Source organism: Quercus robur, chromosome 2, assembly GCF_932294415.1.
Source record: "Quercus robur chromosome 2, dhQueRobu3.1, whole genome shotgun sequence".
NCBI classification, from domain to species: Eukaryota; Viridiplantae; Streptophyta; class Magnoliopsida; order Fagales; family Fagaceae; genus Quercus; species Quercus robur.
This window is the reverse complement of record NC_065535.1, coordinates 10,456,220-10,474,643: the sequence shown is the minus strand read 5'-3', so window position 1 is coordinate 10,474,643 and position 18,424 is coordinate 10,456,220. Positions and strand designations below refer to the sequence as shown.

At 31.5% G+C, this 18,424-nt stretch overlaps 1 protein-coding gene and 1 long non-coding RNA gene across 2 annotated transcripts; both read left to right on the top strand.

Moving 5' to 3' along the window:
* Positions 1–5,682: 5,682 nt before the first annotated feature.
* On the top strand, positions 5,683–6,601 carry LOC126700606 (uncharacterized). The gene is made up of 2 exons (XR_007647255.1): positions 5,683–5,813; positions 6,148–6,601. It is a non-coding gene; the product is annotated as an uncharacterized LOC126700606 (long non-coding RNA).
* A 4,920-nt stretch (positions 6,602–11,521) lies between these two features.
* Positions 11,522–17,380, top strand: LOC126712296 (anamorsin homolog). Its single transcript, XM_050411575.1, has 8 exons — positions 11,522–11,706; positions 13,063–13,210; positions 14,293–14,459; positions 14,533–14,628; positions 16,074–16,233; positions 16,368–16,501; positions 16,891–16,965; positions 17,065–17,380. The coding sequence occupies exons 1-8, from the start codon at positions 11,704–11,706 to the stop codon at positions 17,101–17,103; spliced, it is 822 nt and encodes a 273-aa protein (XP_050267532.1). The 5' UTR covers positions 11,522–11,703; the 3' UTR covers positions 17,104–17,380.
* The last annotated feature ends 1,044 nt before the right edge of the window (positions 17,381–18,424 follow it).

Here is an 18,424-nt window from a genome sequence, read left to right as displayed (position 1 = left end):
TCGAGTTTGACAATCACGAGTTTCATTCAATATTGTTGGATGAGCAAGACTTAGGTACAGTACTTAGGTGCTGTTCCTTAAGTTTCTCTTTTAAGATTTTACCATGTGGATTTTTTTTCATCAGAAAAAAGTGTATTTTTTAGTTAAGTAGACACATGACTGAATCTTAAGAAAGGAATCTAAAGAACAGTACCTAAGGTACTATATCTAAATTTGGTCCTTACTACACACTGCTTCAAATCGAGTTCAAAAAATAATCTAACTTACAAAATAGTTTCAAACGCGTATTATGCACCAAATTTTTTTTCTAAAAAGCTACTATTCCGCAAATTTTGCCGTAACTAACTGTAATATTGTTTCACTGCATTCGGCTGCCAGATTCATCTCAAATGCCTTTTGTGGTTTGGCGTGTTAAGTAGCAACCCCACTTTGAAACCCAATGTCATTTTTTTTTTTTTTTTGGTAAACAAACCCAATGTCATTTTCTCTCATCTCTTCTAGGGAAACTTTATGGTTGTCGTTTTATGCAAATAGACAAACAACAATTGATTCGAGGTAAACCTACGAGATCGATTGTAGTAAAAGTGTAAAACAAAGGAACAATGTATACATATCTGAAAAGAGATCCATATTGTCACTTTCACGTACAAAATTGAAAGATATAGTGAAAAAGAATTCTTCAAAGTTTCAAAGGGTCAATTATCATCATCATCCTCCCCCAGTGCCTGCCTAACCATTTTCTAGCGCTAGGGTTTTGTTTTGGTGGGAAAGTGCTAAAATATCGTATCAGAACAATTTTGACGATTCTATTTCAAATGCATGTTCTATTTAGATATAAATATAACAAATAGCATATCTTTTGAAAGATGATAATTAGGGCCATCGTCAAATTTATTGGCTTGAATAAGAGTATCAGAATCATCCTTTATTCAAAGACAAATAAAGCTTTCCTCATAAATAAAATTCCGAAGGGTGGTGCCGAATGCCGACGCTATATATATTTCGGGAAGATTTGTCTATTTACGGCGCGGATCTTGGATGGTCCATTACAAAATGCCCTTCAGCATCTACGGACAAGGGTTTTCAATCTCGCTAGGTGATGTTGGCATTTGTCACATCATCAAGTTAAACATGAAATAGGTCGAGCCTTTTTAAATTCATAATTTTAAAATACTCTTTTAATCTATTTTGTTTTTGTTAAGTAAGTGAAAAAGTGGATGAACTTGATAGGTTTATAGGTGTAAGTCCAAGTCACCTTAATAAGTGTCTTTTAATCTCTAATATAATTTAGACACTAATACGCACATATATATTATTATTTTTTAAGTATCTATTTGGGGATAGCTTAAACTTATTAATTTTTATTTAACTTAGAAAATAAGTTGCATGAAAATAAGACATATATACCTTCGGAAAAAAAGAGAGAAATTATATAAAATTATAACCAAATATACTGAAAAATAAACTATATTAAGCACACACTTAAAACAAAAATAAACAAATAAACAAACACTTATTAACAAGGGACTTAAACTTAGAACGTGTTGTATAAGCTATTACAAAACAATGTTTTGAGTTTAAAATAAGTGTTTGTAAAAAGTTATAAAGGGTTATTGTTGTGAAACAGAGATCAATTTGAGTTTTAAAAAGCGCTTTTAGCCTTTCAAAACATTTAACCAAAGAGATCCTTAGTCCATAGTTTATACATAAAAAATAAATGTTAGAGAAGAAGTTGTGTTACTTGATTTAATATTGAAGTGCATATCTTTAATTTCCTCAAAAGAAAAACCATCTGTAAATGTAACATAGTGATGATAGAATGTTGTTGTGCTGGCAATGAAATATGGAAAAGGATTGAAGTACTAGTCCTTTACCTAATCTTTATATAGTTGGTCAGGAAAATGATTGTGTTGTGATCGTGATCTCTCTTTTTTGAGGATTGAGGGAGTGCCAGGCTGCTAGCTCTACCCCATGTGTAATTATGTACAGATTGAAGTTTATCTTTAAAATATGATACATACAGCTGACTTGCTGGTAGGGGAGTAGCTAGATAGGGGGCATTTTCATTTTTAACAAAAAAAATACTGTATCAAATTAAATAATTGCACGTTCGCAGAAGCACTTTCGTTTTTAAATTATTTGATGCTTGAAGTTGGATTTATAGATTGGTGAAGTTGCAGCAGGTCAGTGATGATTGGAGCCTTTACAAAGAATCTTACTATTGGTTTTGCTTGCTCACCCAAATTAATAACATTAACATTTGATTTTCCATATTTGCTCTAGGGTTTTACTTTTTCTAGAGAAAGAGACAGAGAGATTTTTATTTTAACAAAGAGAAGTAATTAGATGTGTATACTCTCTCAAATGAAGATTAAAGGTATCTCATAAAAACAGTTCTATAAGGTCTTATAGAATTGTTTTATGAGATAGAGATACATATATTTTAATTATTTTTTTAATATAGAAAAGTACTTAAATGTGTATACTCTCGAACAAAGATAAAAGGTATCTTATAGAACAGTTCCACGAGACCATCTTACTCACACATCTATGGATCCCCTGTATTATGAGATTGTGGAGCTTAGTAAGATTATTTTTAAGAACATTACAAATCTTAAGAACTATACTTCCATCAATGAAGCTACTACTCAACGTGACAGAAATAGGAGTTATATAAAACTTATAATTTGGATATCTTTATATGATATCTTTATATGAAAACTTATAATTTGGATTTTCGATTTGTGACTTCAAATCAAAAACTGAAAATTTAATTTGTAAGAGAGTGATATTAGAGATACTATAAACTTTATTACATAAGTTTTACAAATTAATGTGTCAACTTTTAAATATGATAAAAAAGTAATTAAGAACTTTATCAATTATGTTGTTGATTTAGCATTTATATTTGTTATCATATTATAAATTTTTTTGGTAGTAAAATTGATAATAACTTTAATATTTTTCATAAGAGAAATACAAACACCACACATAATTTAGTAGTGAAAAAGAGAGAAAGAATAAAATACACATACATGTTAATATATAGTTCAATGCAGTTTTATAGGTACCCTTTAAGATTTCAATTTTTCTGATCACACCTCTTGTAATATCTCATGATTCTAATAAGTTTCTTCCATCAAATTCACGTTTAAATCATTAATAAAAAATTAATCACATTGAAGTAATTGAAAATCACAAAGAGTCTAATTAAGGAGAGAGAGGTATAGATGAGTGATATATTTTATGTGATTAATTTCCATTACTTATTTTAATAGGAAGTGGATAGACTCGAAGTAGTTAACCAAACCATTTTTTTTTTAATAGATACAGTAGAATTTAAAGTAATGGTTTTTTTTTTTTTTTTTGGAGATAATTTCAATCTATGACGTTCGTTCCTGATAATAGTTTTTTATCATCAAACCAATACACCAATCAGTTTTTGGTGTAGGCAAAAATTGAACCTTAAATCTCTTATTCGATCATTGGAGATTTATCAGTTGAGCTAACTGGAATACACAAAATTAAATTAATGACATTCATTCTATGATAATAGCTTTTATTATCAGGCTAAAGACACAAATTAGTTATTTGTGACAAAAAATTGTCTTATGTCAATAATAAATATTAGTAAAAAGTCAAAGCTCTGACTAGGTGTGTGTATATATATAACTAGTCGCTAACCTGTGCGATGCACGAGTTTATCTCTTCTTTGAGTAGTTTTTGTTATAGACATGTGAGTTCAAGCTAATAGAGCACATTCTCAGTGTCCATAAATCTGCCAATAAGAAACATTACATACAAATCTCTGCACTAAAATAGACATTAAACAAGTAGTATGATTCTAGCTAATACGAAGTTGATTGATAAAAGTCGTGTGAGATATTTATAGATTGAAAGAAAAGAAGAAGAAAGTTGATAGTAAATTTTGAATAGAATAGAACTTCTCTGTTTGTGGTCTACTCTCATAAAAAAAAAAATTTGAGAAAGTTGATATTACATTTGAAGTTTCTCTAACAAACTTATCATTAGCCCACACAGTAGAGAGCACATAATTATATTCCTGACCAAATACTTGCACAAACTCCAATAATAAATCTTACAAACCTCAAAGTTCATGAATATATTCTAACATAAAAATTGATAAGTAAAAATTTTAGTTCAAAAGATTTTTTGTTTTAAATTCAATACTTACAATGGAGGAAGGAGGATGTTTTGATATAAAAAGCGAACAAAAACCTACCCTTTAAACTATAGAAACTTATTACCACAAAAAGGAATCATACACATGCACATGTTTTTGAAATCAAACTAAAGAATTAGAAAACATAGAATTAGACAAACCCATATGAAAAAAAAAAAAAAAAAAGCACATATATACCAAGATCTTTGTAGTTGTAGATTTAGATTCTGATAGTTGTAAAACACTACCTTTGGAAGGTTTAGATTTTGATAGTTTTAGAACACCTTCAATTATCTACTCTCTATATACCAGATTATATGTGACATTAAGGGTCCGTTTGGTTGGAGGAGTGGAAAAGTGAGAGGATGAAAAATTGTGGGAGGATGGAAAGGTGGGAGGATAAAAAATATTTAGTTTTCCCTCTTGTGTGTTTGGTTGGAGGGGGTGGAAAAGTGAGAGGGTGGAAAACTCTTTTGTTTGGTTGGAGAGAAAAAGGGAAGGATGGAAATTATAATTTATATAAATTGACTATTATACTCTTGTTACATAATAAGTAAAAAATAGATTTATTTGTACTCATTAAATAATATAAAATTTACCATATTATATGTATAAATTTATGTTATTATTTTTATTATTATAATGTAAAAATTACAATAATGTACAACTTGATCACGTCACTTAAAAAAAAAAAAAAAAAAAGAGAGAGAGAGAGAAGAGAACCTAGACCGCTGGACGTTGGTGTGTTGTGAAGGTAAGATGAGAAGAGGCAAAAGTGATAAGAGTAACCACATTAGTCTGTCTAAAAAATTTCGTCTATTTCACACACACACACACACACACAAAAAAAAAAAAAAATTTATTTTTTTTATTTTACACCATCATTTTTACAAAACACTTACATCAATTTATTTATTATACACACTTTTTTTTATTAAAATAATATTTCTCTTCCCTTTTTCTATTATTTCCCACCTAACCCCTCCTTCTTTTTTTGAGTCATAATACACTCTTTCAAAGCATCTCCAGTAGGCTCTTCAAATTTTTGTACTGTTTGGAAAGTGAACAATTTATTTTACATTTTGCCTACTTACTTTTTCAAATACACTTTCTAACAGGCTCTCTATCATTTTCTCTATCCCATTTAAATATTATATCTTCATTCTTTCTTTACTATTTCTTTTTCAATCTTCTTTCATTTATCTAATTTTAATGAAAAGTGCTACATTCTTAACATTTTACAATATTTTCACAATAAATTATATGTGGTAAGTTATTATTGATTTTAATTTGAACACATCACTTAAATATTTTTTTTTTATCCGTATTAGTTAGTAACACCCACCACTTAAGAATTATTATAAAAATATTGTAGTAGCATTTCTCAATTTTATTTTTTATTCTTTATTTTTTTTTTCATCCACACGTTTCTTTTCTTTTTTTCTCCTCCACACCTTTCCCTTATCTCTATCTTCACTTTTCTTTTTTTTTCATTTATCTATAGCACTTCGTCTGGAGCTCTATCTTCAATCTTCACTTTTCTTTTTTCTTTTCTTTTCTAGCACTACGTCTACTCCAGAGCATTCAAGAAGCACCATTGCCTGTCCTCCTGCCACCGAGGCTCAGATGGGTCAGCTTTGCTCTTTCTTTCTTTTTTTGTTCTAATTTGATTAGTTTTAAAATTGTGATTTGAGTTTGTATTTTGATTGAGAGCTCCATCAATTTTGTATATGGGTTTGATTATTTATATGAATTTGTATATGGGTTTGATGAATTTGGATCTAGATTTAGAACAATTTTGATGGTTTTGTAGTGTGTCCGTGATGATTTTGGGATGGGTTTCCCGGTGAGTTTTGATTAATTTTGAGTTGGGTTTTTCTTGATTTTGAGTTGGGTTTTTTAATTGCTTTTCCGTTGATTTTGAGTTAATTTTCTGTTGATTTTGGGTTAATTTTCTGTGCTAGGTTGCGGTGTTTGGTGGTGGTGTTGGGTTTGGCGGTTGGGTGGTTATTTTCTGCTTCCTTCTTTTTATTCTGCCGCGCTAGGTTGTTGTAGATGTTGGGAGAGGGTATTTGTGTAAAAGTGCGTTCACAGCACTTTTCTCTCCAGATTTTCCTCTCGATTTGGGAGGATGAAAATTGTGGGCCCGGGAGAGAAAATTTTCTCCCGGGTTTTCCTTTCTCCCCGTTTTCCTTCTTTTGCCAAACAATGGAAAACACTATTTTCTACCCTATTTTCCTCCCTATGTTTTCCATCCTCCCTATTTTCACCCCAACCAAACACAGTGTAAGTGAGGAATACTGTAAAACATCATTGCACCTAAAAGAAAAATTAGATAAAAACAATTACTAATTCTCTTACCTGCTAGGTTGTGTTCCTAGGAAACTTGCAAAATCAAAAGGAAAAAATAAAATAAAATGAAGAACCATCAAACAAACGAAAAGAGGAGTTACTAATAACATATTTCATAATTTAAATCAAAATTCAAATCTACAGAGATGCATAATAAAAAAATCATAACCAAATACTTTCACCAACTTATTCAACAATAAATCTTACAAACCTCAAAGTTCATGAATATATTCTAACATAAATTGGTAAAAATTTTAGTTTAAAATATTTTTTTTATATATTTTAAATTCAATACTTACAAAAAACAATGAGATAAAAAAATTACTACAAAGAATTAGAAAAACTCATATGAAAAATAAAATCATGTTCCAAGATAAAGGTTTGTAGTTGTATGTCATTAAAAAAAAGGTTTGTAGTTGTAAAACAACTACTAATTCTCTTACTTGCTAGGTTGTGTTCTTAGGAAACCTGCAAAATCAAAAGGAAAACAAAAAACAAAAACAAAAACATGAAGAACCATCAAACAATCGATTTTTTATTCTCTAGATTAGATCATACGAAGTTTAACGGCTAGAATGGTTGGTGAGTTATTCAAACATACGTGAATGTCCATTAAGGCATTAATAGCATACACAAGTATCATGCAAGAGTCAGTTTAAGCAATTGTCTTCTTCTTTCTGGATATAGTACAAATGTTGGACAAATTTGCAGATGGGCATACGAAATCAAAGAAGCCTTGCGTAGATTCTTAAGGGAAGGGAGGAGTTTTAGGGTTTTTATGTTTTGTAGTAGTATAATAGCCTGTGGTTTTAGTACCGCATCTTTTTTTAATTGAAAAAATAAATTAGATTTAAAAATTATAAATAAAAAATGTTGATATGTGATTGTGGAGAGGTCAACTAAAAGTCAAAGGCTTAAGAGAGTTTGAGTTTAAGTTGGACTTGTTAGAAAGATAGAGTTTCACTCCCTCTTAAGTTTGGATTAAACAAAAATAATTTTATTTAAATATTGTGCTGACGTGGAAAATTATGAGAGTTTCAAAGGTTTCAATTAAAAAGATAGAGTTTCACTCTCTGTTAAGTTTAGATTAAATAAAAATAATTTTATTTAAATATTATGCTGATGTGAAAAATTGTGAGAGTTTTAGAAGTTTCGATTATAAATATATATATATATATATATAGATTATTTGTATTCATTAGACCCTTAAAAAAGTAAAATGAATTAATTAATATAAATATATATGTGGGATAATGCAACAATATGTAAGAGTACTATATAACTTTAATTTTTCTGTCTATCTACGAATTCGCCATTACCATATTTAAGAAACAAGAGCGATGGTCTTGTACTATTTTCTATTAATGGATCTATTCCAGTAGAGTTAAATATAAATAAACCCACTAGGGTCTCCAGCCAATGCGAAGAAGAAGAAGGGCACTAATGGCCACTACTAGGCTACTTTATAGATCCACATGAAGATAGTGTCATCTAAAAAAATCTAGGGATCGAACGTGACACTCTGTGGGTGGTCACTTCAAAGCATATCTTCTAATATTTATCATTTACTTTATACCATGTCCTCTCCTTTGTCCCTTAAAGGATTTATTAATTTATTATTATTAAGAATTTACGCTAAATCTAGCATTAATTAAACTAATTAAATCGTTAGGACATCTTTATTGACTCTTGACCAAAAAAAAACTGATATGAAGTCAAATCGGAATTTGGAGATTGACATGGTAAGTTTTTATTGGACTTAATAAAGAAATACCTTCCATGTAGGGTCCACATGTTAGTTGGCCCGTGCCCATGTGACTTTCACAGCCAGAAAAAGCAAAAAATAACCATCAGATTCAGATGTGATCTTTGAAGCTAAATATTGAATGTACGATTTTTTTTTTTATTATTATTTTTTTCTGAAATCGATATTTGTACTTTGAAATGTAAGAAAAAAAAAAAAAATATATGGTTTTAAAAAACAGCACATAAAAGTTAAAAAATAAAAAAGACTAACTTTTAATCTAGTTTCAAACATACACTGAGTTATCAATATCCTAGTTCAATATTTGATTCTCTCTTCATAATTGAATTTGAATGTAGAGTGTATTACACATACTTTTTATTTTCTTTAGTTAACGTGAGTATCTAAACTTCTTCGAGCATGTAATTATTTATTGGATATGTGTAATCTTCTAACCTAGTCTCATAGGACCCTATGAATCTCTCATTCTCTCGAGACCTTGAAAATTTCTAAATCAAATCGCTTGGGATTGTGCAATGATTATTTATAGAAACTTGGGCAGCTCACACAAAACAAGCTTAGCCTAGTCTACACAACTAATGGTCAGAAATTGTGGCTGAAAGCCTGAAATAATGGCATGCATACCTTATTGTTTAATGCTTTGCATAGAATCCCAAAATTTAAGGGCTAATAATATGGAAGAGGCCAAAGTCCAAACTCCAAGCACGAGAAGAAAGAAAAAGAAGACAACAAAACATAAAGAATGATAGTAACAAATGTTTGGCAATAAAAATTAAACTAAAGGTTTCATTATTCGATGACTTTGTCATATTGTTTCATAAGCTGAGCAACAATATCAATCTCTTTCTGATTTCATGGATGAATTAGTCATTGGATCATTGCATCATCGGCATGGGACTTTAGGCAATCTAAGAGACAAAACTGAAAATCTTGCCTTGCCGGGTGACTTCAACATGTCCCCGCAATGGTGATAATGTCAATTTCTTCCTTCTCATTTAGCTCATCCATCGCGTCAGGGTGCTTTAATTTGTCGCCCGCAATTTGTGTATGAATTATGCGTGCAACTGCAGCTTGAAACAATGTCTGTGAACATTTTAGAAACTCACATACTATTGATGCATCTACTATTGTCTCCATTACAAATTGACAAGATACAGATCTCTCTCTCTGAGTGAGTTTAGTTCAACTTTTTGAAATTGCGTATTTTGGACCCAAAACACTAAACCAAACGGGCATTGTGTGCGCGTCATTTTTCCAAATGAAGACAATAAACATAGCCACAGAACAGAAAGACAAAGAAAATAAGCACAAAAAATAAATATATAAAAAATATTTTTATATTGAATTCACCTAATTATTCCATTTTTTTTTTTGGTCATGGACTGGTGCTGACAAGTGACAATAGATGAAATACTCAACCTTTGTCATAGTTTATTGAAGCGCCTCCTCGTGGATCATCCATGGCCATTGCAACAAAAAAGGTACAGTAACTTGGCATCGTTCCACATCATAGCGGGTCTCATCACTTAAATTTATGATGAGGCTTACTATGTATGTGAATCTTAGTATAGATGACAGAACATTACTTTTAGAGTGTAAAAAAAAAATTCATACAAAAAAAAAATAGCAAAGCATTTGGAAACTATTAATAATAGTTCAGCCATTAACAAATGAGTGTATCAATTAGATCTTATGCTCTCCCCCCACCCCAAAAAAAAAAATTACATAGTGAAAATACAAATTATATGGTAAAGTATTAAAAATCATACAAATTTTGATATATTTCTATCTCTTGTGGCCTGTGGGTTGTTACTCAATATTCATTAAAAAAAAAATGCTATATGTTATTGAATATAGGACAAAGTTTATGATACAATGACATGAGAAAATCCCCCCCCCCCCCCCTCAACGAATTATCTATCTAAGATTCTAAATTAAATCTTTCTTAATTCTTGTACTAAATGAAACATAAACTTTACCAACTTTTCGCTTTTGATTTGTGACAAATTAGACATTTTGTTAGAGTTTTTCATTACATATTACTGAAATTAATAATGTGAAGTGCACATGGTTCTAACACATCACATATAATTTTGAAATGTCATTACTACCCAATGTATATTACTTCATTAAACCTGTTAGGTTTTAGCGAAAAATATTAACAGATGTTTTAGATGTGTCACAAATCTACTAAATTAACTCTTTTAAGGATAGTATTTCCTAAAAAAAAAAAAAAAAACTCTTTTAAGGGTAGTATTTGTAAAAGTCCAACTTATAATGGGTCTTTTCTTTTCTTTTACTTCTTTGGGGGACTCATTATGAGCATATATCTAAACCAACAAAAAGAGTTAAGATGGGTCATTAAATTTTTTCTAATAGGCCAGTGGGATATAATTAATTCACAATCTTAAGGACCGATTGGTGCATGAGAATTGGGCTAAATAGGACCAAATTCAATTCTTAAAACATTGAACTAAAGTAGCCGATAAATTTGAGCAAGAAAAGGCCGCCATCCCCGACCCAAAACCAAAAACAATTGCCAGTATATTTTACTTAAAAAACTAGCGGGCATACAAAGCCCATTTTGCCCATTCTTAGGTATCCATGAATTTAAAGGACCAGTGTCCAAATTTGGTCTCTCTCACTTGTAAAATTGAAAACCTTCTTCTTCTTTGAGTCATTTGGTTTGTAATGATGTGTCATTGATGTAATGTATATTACCTTAATGTCACATTAATGTGTTTAGTTAATTTAAATTTTTCTAAAATTATGGTAATCTAAGATTACAAAATTTATTACATCACCTTCTTAAATGAAGGTGATTTTACATTACCTATAGCAAACATATTAATGTGACATTAGGGTAATGTGCATCATATCATAGGCACGTAACAGTATCACACTTTTCCAAAAAAAAAAAGCCCAAGCAAACCCACTTCATTATTGGGCTGGAAACTCAATAGTAGATCAAGCCCAACTACGGCCCAGAGATGGTGTTGTATTCTATTCAGGTCCTTTTCGTGAGTATGTCACCCCAAAATATAATAATATTTTTGTAAAATAAAAAAGTGCAGCTGAGTTGGCAGCACGCCTCCACGCGTTGAGAACGCGAATAGAATAGTCTCAAAGTGGTGGCGTGCGTCACACCCAAACATCCACGCAAATCCCTCGTGTCCCAAATTTAAATAAATAAATACTCGTTACAAACATCACGCCGTCTCTCTTTACAAACACAACTGCTTCAAAATCAAATAGCACTCGCAATTTTTCTAGAGAGAAAAAAAAAAAAAAAAAAGAAGAAAGTCGGCAAACAGTAAACTGTTCTTTAATTTTCTTTCCCCAAATCAAGGCTTTCTCGATTCTTCTTATTCTTCTTTGTCTTCTGTTTCAAGATCTGATCCATATGGTGAGTCTTATTTTATTTTATTTTTTCTTTACGTCTTAGTTTTTATTTATTTATTTTATTTAATTTTCGCAGATTGAACCGCATTTTCTCTGGTCTCCTTTTTTGTTTTTCTTTTTGATTTTTTTTAATTTTACTATTATTTTTCTATTGATCTATCTCTCTATTTACTGGAATGCTTATTTTGTTTGTTTTTTTTTTTTTTTTTGAGCATCTTACGTTTTCTTTAAGAATAATTTCTCATATAATTCAAAATTGTTATATTAGTCTTGGTTTCTGCTAATTTTTGTACTGATTGGCAGAGTTTTTGTTGTTGTTAGCTTTGCTTATTTTGTTTATTCATTTGTTTTTATTGTATATGTCTATGATTGTGGGATATATGAAATTGCAAAATTGAAGCAATCATAGATGACTTACTTTTTTTGTTGTTGAAGAATAGATGATTACATGTTAATTCCTTAACTTGGGTGTGCCTGTAATCTGTCTCTTTGTGTAATTTTGAAGTAAAGCCTAATAAATTTGAGGAACCTTGAACTCTGGTCATTGAATTTTTTCTCTTTGGTATCTGTAATTGGTTGGATATCTAAAACCCGAGATTGGGGTTCAAGTGATAGTCCAATGGTAATGGCATTTTTGGTGGTGGCCCAGGTCTCTAGTTCAAAACCCACCTCCCCAACTATAATGATGCTAAGAGTGGGAAGCTAAAATTAGAAAGGAAAGGAAAAAAATGAAAAAAGTTGAGAGAGAGAGAGAGGGTTATTCAAAACGACGAGTTTTACCAACATAATAAGAGATTTTCCAAACCCTAACGCAACCATCCCTCCCCCCTCATTTTCTCCAATTGAAACTTGGCGGCCACCTTGAAGGCTTGCTCTGCTTTTTAAGGTACTATAACTGTAATTTGCAACACTGTTTTTGCTAAAGAAGAGATTGAGGTGGTGTGAACTGAGTGGGGCAATACCCGCCACTTATGTATGAGTCCCAGGATGCAACATATTATTTTCATTTTTTAAATTTATTTTCTCCCTTTACTTTTTCTATATTCTATTGTAAACTAAGAAAAAATATTATTTATATATTGAAGAGGGAGATGAAATCATATCTGTAATATGAATGATGAGACTATTTTAGGTTTTTGTTTTCGTGTTGATCGTGAGTTCTATATGTATTTAGTTTTCTTTCTTCTTCTTTGTTTATTATCCTTCTTTTTTTGTGTTTTAATCATTATTATTGGGTGTAAAAAGTGTCTCTCAAATTCTTATTTGCGAAGTTTAGCCAGCATTATTTAACTGTTAAAGAAAGATTGATATTTGATTGGGCAGCTGGACATTTTACATTTTGATATATGGTCTTTTGTAGGATACCACCACAATGAAGGGTAGTCTGCTGGCATTTACAGATGATTCAGTTCTCTCAATTAACGCTGTTTCTACTGCAGCGAGTGAGCTTGGTTTTCAAGGGGTTGAACAATGTGATTCTAAAATCATCACTCAAGCATCTTCTTTGAGTATGTTTTTCTTGCCTCTTTTGGGTTTTGTAATAGTGATCTATGTGCAATTCATATTTCTATAGATGTAAACATAGGGTAATCCATTGAGAGTTGAGTTAGACTGCATTAATTGTGTGCCTATTCATCCAAATTGAGGTTGCTGCTGGGACTGTGTAACTTATTTCTTATTATTACTGGGTACTAGCCATTCACTAGACCAAAATATTATAGAAGTAATATCCTTGAAAAAATACACACACTCATCTCTCTCCATTTATGTTATTTAACTTAGCTTTTGCTTCTCTTTTTTACTGTTTCTGCATACCTACAATGTCCATTATACCTTCTATCGCCTTCCTTTCACTCTCTCTCTCATGTGGGATTGGCATGATTCTTTTTCATTTATCTCTATGATATTGGGAGTGTATTATGATTTGCGACTTTCTTCCCCCTTCTATTTATCCAATAAAAATATGTGTCCTTTTCAATTCTAAATTTAACATACATAATTCTTGCTGAAGTTAGTAATAGATTGTATGAAGGTAGTTTGTGTAGCTTGTAGTCTAGTTCTGTGAATTCTTTGTGTATGCATAGAAGCTCTGTGGCTTCAGCCTGATATCTCAGTGATATAGAATTGTGGAGCATAGAATATTATTTTTCCTACAATAATTTTGAAATTCAAGACCATATTTGGATTGAGCAACTTATATATATATATATATATATATAAACACTTTTATTTTCACAAACTTAACCAGTAATTATTTTATTCCTTATTTCTTTTCCTCTTAATTTAATTATAGAAAACTTTGGATCATGATGATTATTTATAGCCGTTTCTTTTGCTTCTTCTTATAGGGAAGTCTTCATGCCATTTATTGTATAATTTCAGTCTTTTCAGATTATAAATAGCTTGGTTTTACAAGCCCTTACTAACAAGATACATAATTTTATAACTCGATTAACCCTTTTTTTTACCTGACCTTCTTACAGGGTCTTTTAAATTCAAGCCTCTTTTTTTTAAGAATGCTTCCATATTAGTTCTAATTCAAATATTCTGTTCTCATTTCTCTTCTGATTATGGTCTTGACTTACAATAGATCAGCTGTCTGTGGAGTCTTCCTCTTTCGAGACTGTAATTTGTATCTGTAGATCAGTTGAATTTCCCACTGACCGGTTGTTTGACGAAATCTTAAGAGTATTGAAGCCTGGTGGGACAATCCTAGTTCATAAGAATCCTCAGTCTACTGTGGGGGAAACAGATAAGGTAATTAGTTTGAAGTTTTGTGATTATATGAAATTAGTTTGAAGTGATAGATTTTAATAGGATTTTCTTACAGATAACCTCTGCTCTTGAGCGCAAGTTACTGTTGGCGGGTTTCTTAGAAGTGGGAGTTCTCAAATCAACGGTTCCATCCGAAGTTCAGTCTTTTGGGGTAAGTTTCTGTGTCTAAGCCTGTTTAAAGTGGTATTATTTTGTTCTCTACCCCCTCAATGCAACCCTTTCTAAAAATTGGAGATTTTAAGATGTATATATCATATGGTAAGGAATTTGGCTTTGTTTCCAAAACTGATTATAACTGCATAGCTCCAAAGGCCATCTACTTTATATTATTCTTTGAGCCGTGAAGGTGAACCTAGTATATGCAAATCTTATGGTGCTTTGATGCTTGAACTTCAAATATCTTCCAAAGTAATAAATAGATAGTGAAATCAAAGCCTAATGGAGTTCTTCTATAATTGCTGTGATCTAAATTTATTCGGTTATATTTTCTCATTTTCCCATACGAACCAGCAGTCCATAGGAGTCGCAAGCTGTCAGCCTTTAGCAATAAAAATGATAAATGCCACCTAAAAATCTGCCAAGCAAAATGTTTACCTTTTTCCTCTATGAGATTGGCAGTCCTGCACATTTCATCTCTATAAAGTATATCTTTTTTCTTGCTCCCAATTTTGAGTTCCTCCAATTCCTTTCCATCTATAAGCAGGATTCAATCACAGTAGAGAATGTTAGATTAACATGGTGCTAACACACAATTCTGCAAATAAATCTATAATTAAGTTATATCTTAGTAATATAACCCAAATGATCCTCATTTAGAAACTGAACAGATTTTACAGGAAAATATTTTGGATGAGAACATTCACGAATTCTAATAGTTTCTTCTGCAGACTATTAACTTTAGGGACAGACACTGCATTTATTGATTTAAACCATTAAGAGTGAGTAAACTTCCTTATAGTTTATCTTCAAAAAACTCCTTATCTTTCTCACCTGTTGACAAAGGTAGACAATTATACAACTGTAATCATTAAACAAAATGTTAAAAGATCCAAGAGCTTGAAGGTAAACCAGCCATCCTGAGCCTGACCAGCCAAGTGCTGTAAAGTCTCGGTGAGTTGATTACACAAGGTCTTAAAATTAGATCCGAAACCAGAAGAAGAACAAAGAAGCTTTAAGTGGATATGGATAGGATGAGTGAAGAATAAATACCGTATTTATTAATTTTTGTCAGCTATTTGTAATTAAGACAAATTAGATGAAGAAGCCCATTTAGTATTTTTGCGCACAGTTTGTGTAACCCCTTTTCTATTTGCCACTTGAATGGTGGTTTAATTTATGAAGTTTCTGGACCTCAACACCATGTTTAGTTTCAGTTATAATTTGGGGTGGATGGTTTTGATTATTTTAAAGGTATGTAGGTGGTTCCATCAGGTTGCAGCTACATTCTAGATGATGAATATGAAAGAATGAATACTTCTCATACCATCTCGTTGATTGAGAGGTTTATTATTTTCAGTTTGTATTGGATGTGGAGAAGTAAACTTGATTGGGAGGTTTATATTTGTAGTTGATAAGTGTCTTCTTCTTTGTTCATAGGTTAAGGCTAAGAAACCTTCGTGGAAGATTGGCTCTTCATTTGCCATAAAAAAGGCCACCAAAACTTTACCTAAAGTCCAGATTGATGATGATTTTGATCTGATTGATGAAGATAGCTTATTAAGTGAAGAGGACTTGAAGAAACCACAGCTACCACAGGGTAAGATATAATAGGAGCCTAAAACAGTTCTCGTTATCTTTCTTGAATGGGGTTTGGTTAAGTCTTGGGAGTTCTGATGCCTTCCCCCTACCCCCTTTTAACCTTTCCATGTATTTAACATTATGCTTGTGCAGTTGATGATTGTGAAGTTGGAAGCACTAGGAAAGCTTGCAAAAACTGCACATGTGGAAGGGCTGAAGAAGAGCAGAAAGTACAGTTGGGATTCACTGCAGAGCAGATCAATAATCCTCAATCAGCATGTGGCAGTGTATGTCTTATATTGCTTGATATGAATTTTAGTTGCTGCATGGAGTGACATTTTTTGGCTGCATATGTTGATTAGCATTTATCTTTAAGATTGATTGAAGTGGCATGCCTGTACATATAGCTTGTATGCTTTAATGGGGTTGTGCAGAAGTAAACTAATGATACTGGGTTATAGTGGTTTTTTATTTATCAAAACCTTTAGAAGTACAGGATGATCAAAGGACAAAATTTGTAACGGTAGACCTCAAGGGCTCAATGAAAACATCAAAGCTGTCCTTCATTATGTCATGCATGCAGTTGCTTGTTGCTTGACTGTGCTGGAAATATCTAAATTACCCTTTTTCATAAATGTTACCAACAATGCGCTAAAAATTCTTATACAACCTGCAGTGTGGACTGGGGGATGCTTTTCGGTGCAGTACATGCCCTTACAAGGGTCTTCCACCATTCAAGCTTGGTGAGAAGGTATTTAAAATCATAAGCCCTCCCTCCCCATCCTCTCAATTTTAGGATTACGTTTAAGTGAGAAACTAGTGTAAATATTCGACTTATGTCTTTATGCAGGTATCGCTATCTGGGAACTTCCTTGTAGCAGACATATAGGAATGATGATTCAGATACATTCAAACAGGCTCACTGTTAATGGTTCTGTCTGCATTAAAAAAAAAAATTAAAAAAAAAAAGGTTCTGTCTGTATTCATGTTGCTGGCTATAATTCAATCTTTATCTGGTGCCCCCCAAAACATTAGAAGTTTTGAGATGTTAGGTTTTGAATTACTGGCTAGCTTAAGTTTATTGCAGACAAAGACATGCCCTGTTGTGGTTTATGATTGTCGACAATGTCTTAATGAGAAAATAATGACTTTTGTTCTGATGACTATTCTTCTTTTTTTCCCTTGTTCCAAGAATTGTTCCTCTAGCAATTATAGTATTGAGATATGCCTCTGAATTACTAATGAAAAAGAAGAGGGTAGAGAAAAAATCTGCTTCCTAATTAGATCTTTGTGTATGATGTTAGCTCCTGTTATTTTTTTTCCTGGCTAGAAAAGCTAGATGCGATAGCCTTTAGATGAATGGAAATGAAACACGCCTTAAGAAATCAAACCATTTTAGTGAATCGAAGTAACTTGCCCAGTTTTGAACTTGACAACATGTAGCAAAGTTCATGAAGTAATGTTAGGAAGCAATGCCACACCATGAACTGGTAAGTAAAGTTCCAACTCTCAGTTTTGTTTTGGATATTTCTCAACAGAGAATATAGATCTACTATTTTTTTTTGTTGGTTTTTGAGACTATAGATTCATTTACCTAACGATGCTACACAACGCAACAATGTAGTTAAAATCTTTTATTTATTTCCTCAAAATATATGGCAAACTTTTAATAATCGGTCTACGGAACTATTCCATATCCTTTGGAAATCGGACATCAACAATAATAGTTCAATTGTTTTCCATTGCATTACACGATGAAGTAAAGGAAATTAAAAGAAAAAGAAAAAAAAAAATTAGAAGAGTGGTCTTCACGGCTTTTTTGTTTTTATTTTTTATTTATTTTTATATAAGATAGAAATTCTACTACAGTCTAATCTAAGTATATATGTGTATGAGTCTTGCTCTCCACATTTCACAAGCATTTTATACTTATATAGTGACCATTGCGTCAAGAGTGCGCGCTGATTCACTGCTATTTAAGTATAGATCAAATCTATATGTATTGTCATACTAACCTGCATATTAATCCCAATAAGTATGTGTTAAGTTGCTCACTTAGATTCAAAAAAAAAAAAAAAAAAAAAAAAGGTTGTTCGCATAGATTATAAAACATTTAGAAAACTTCTTTCTTTGTGGCTATAAGGTTTTTATTTATTTATTACTTGGACTAGTTTATTACTTGAAATTCAAGACAATAAATTTTACTAGTT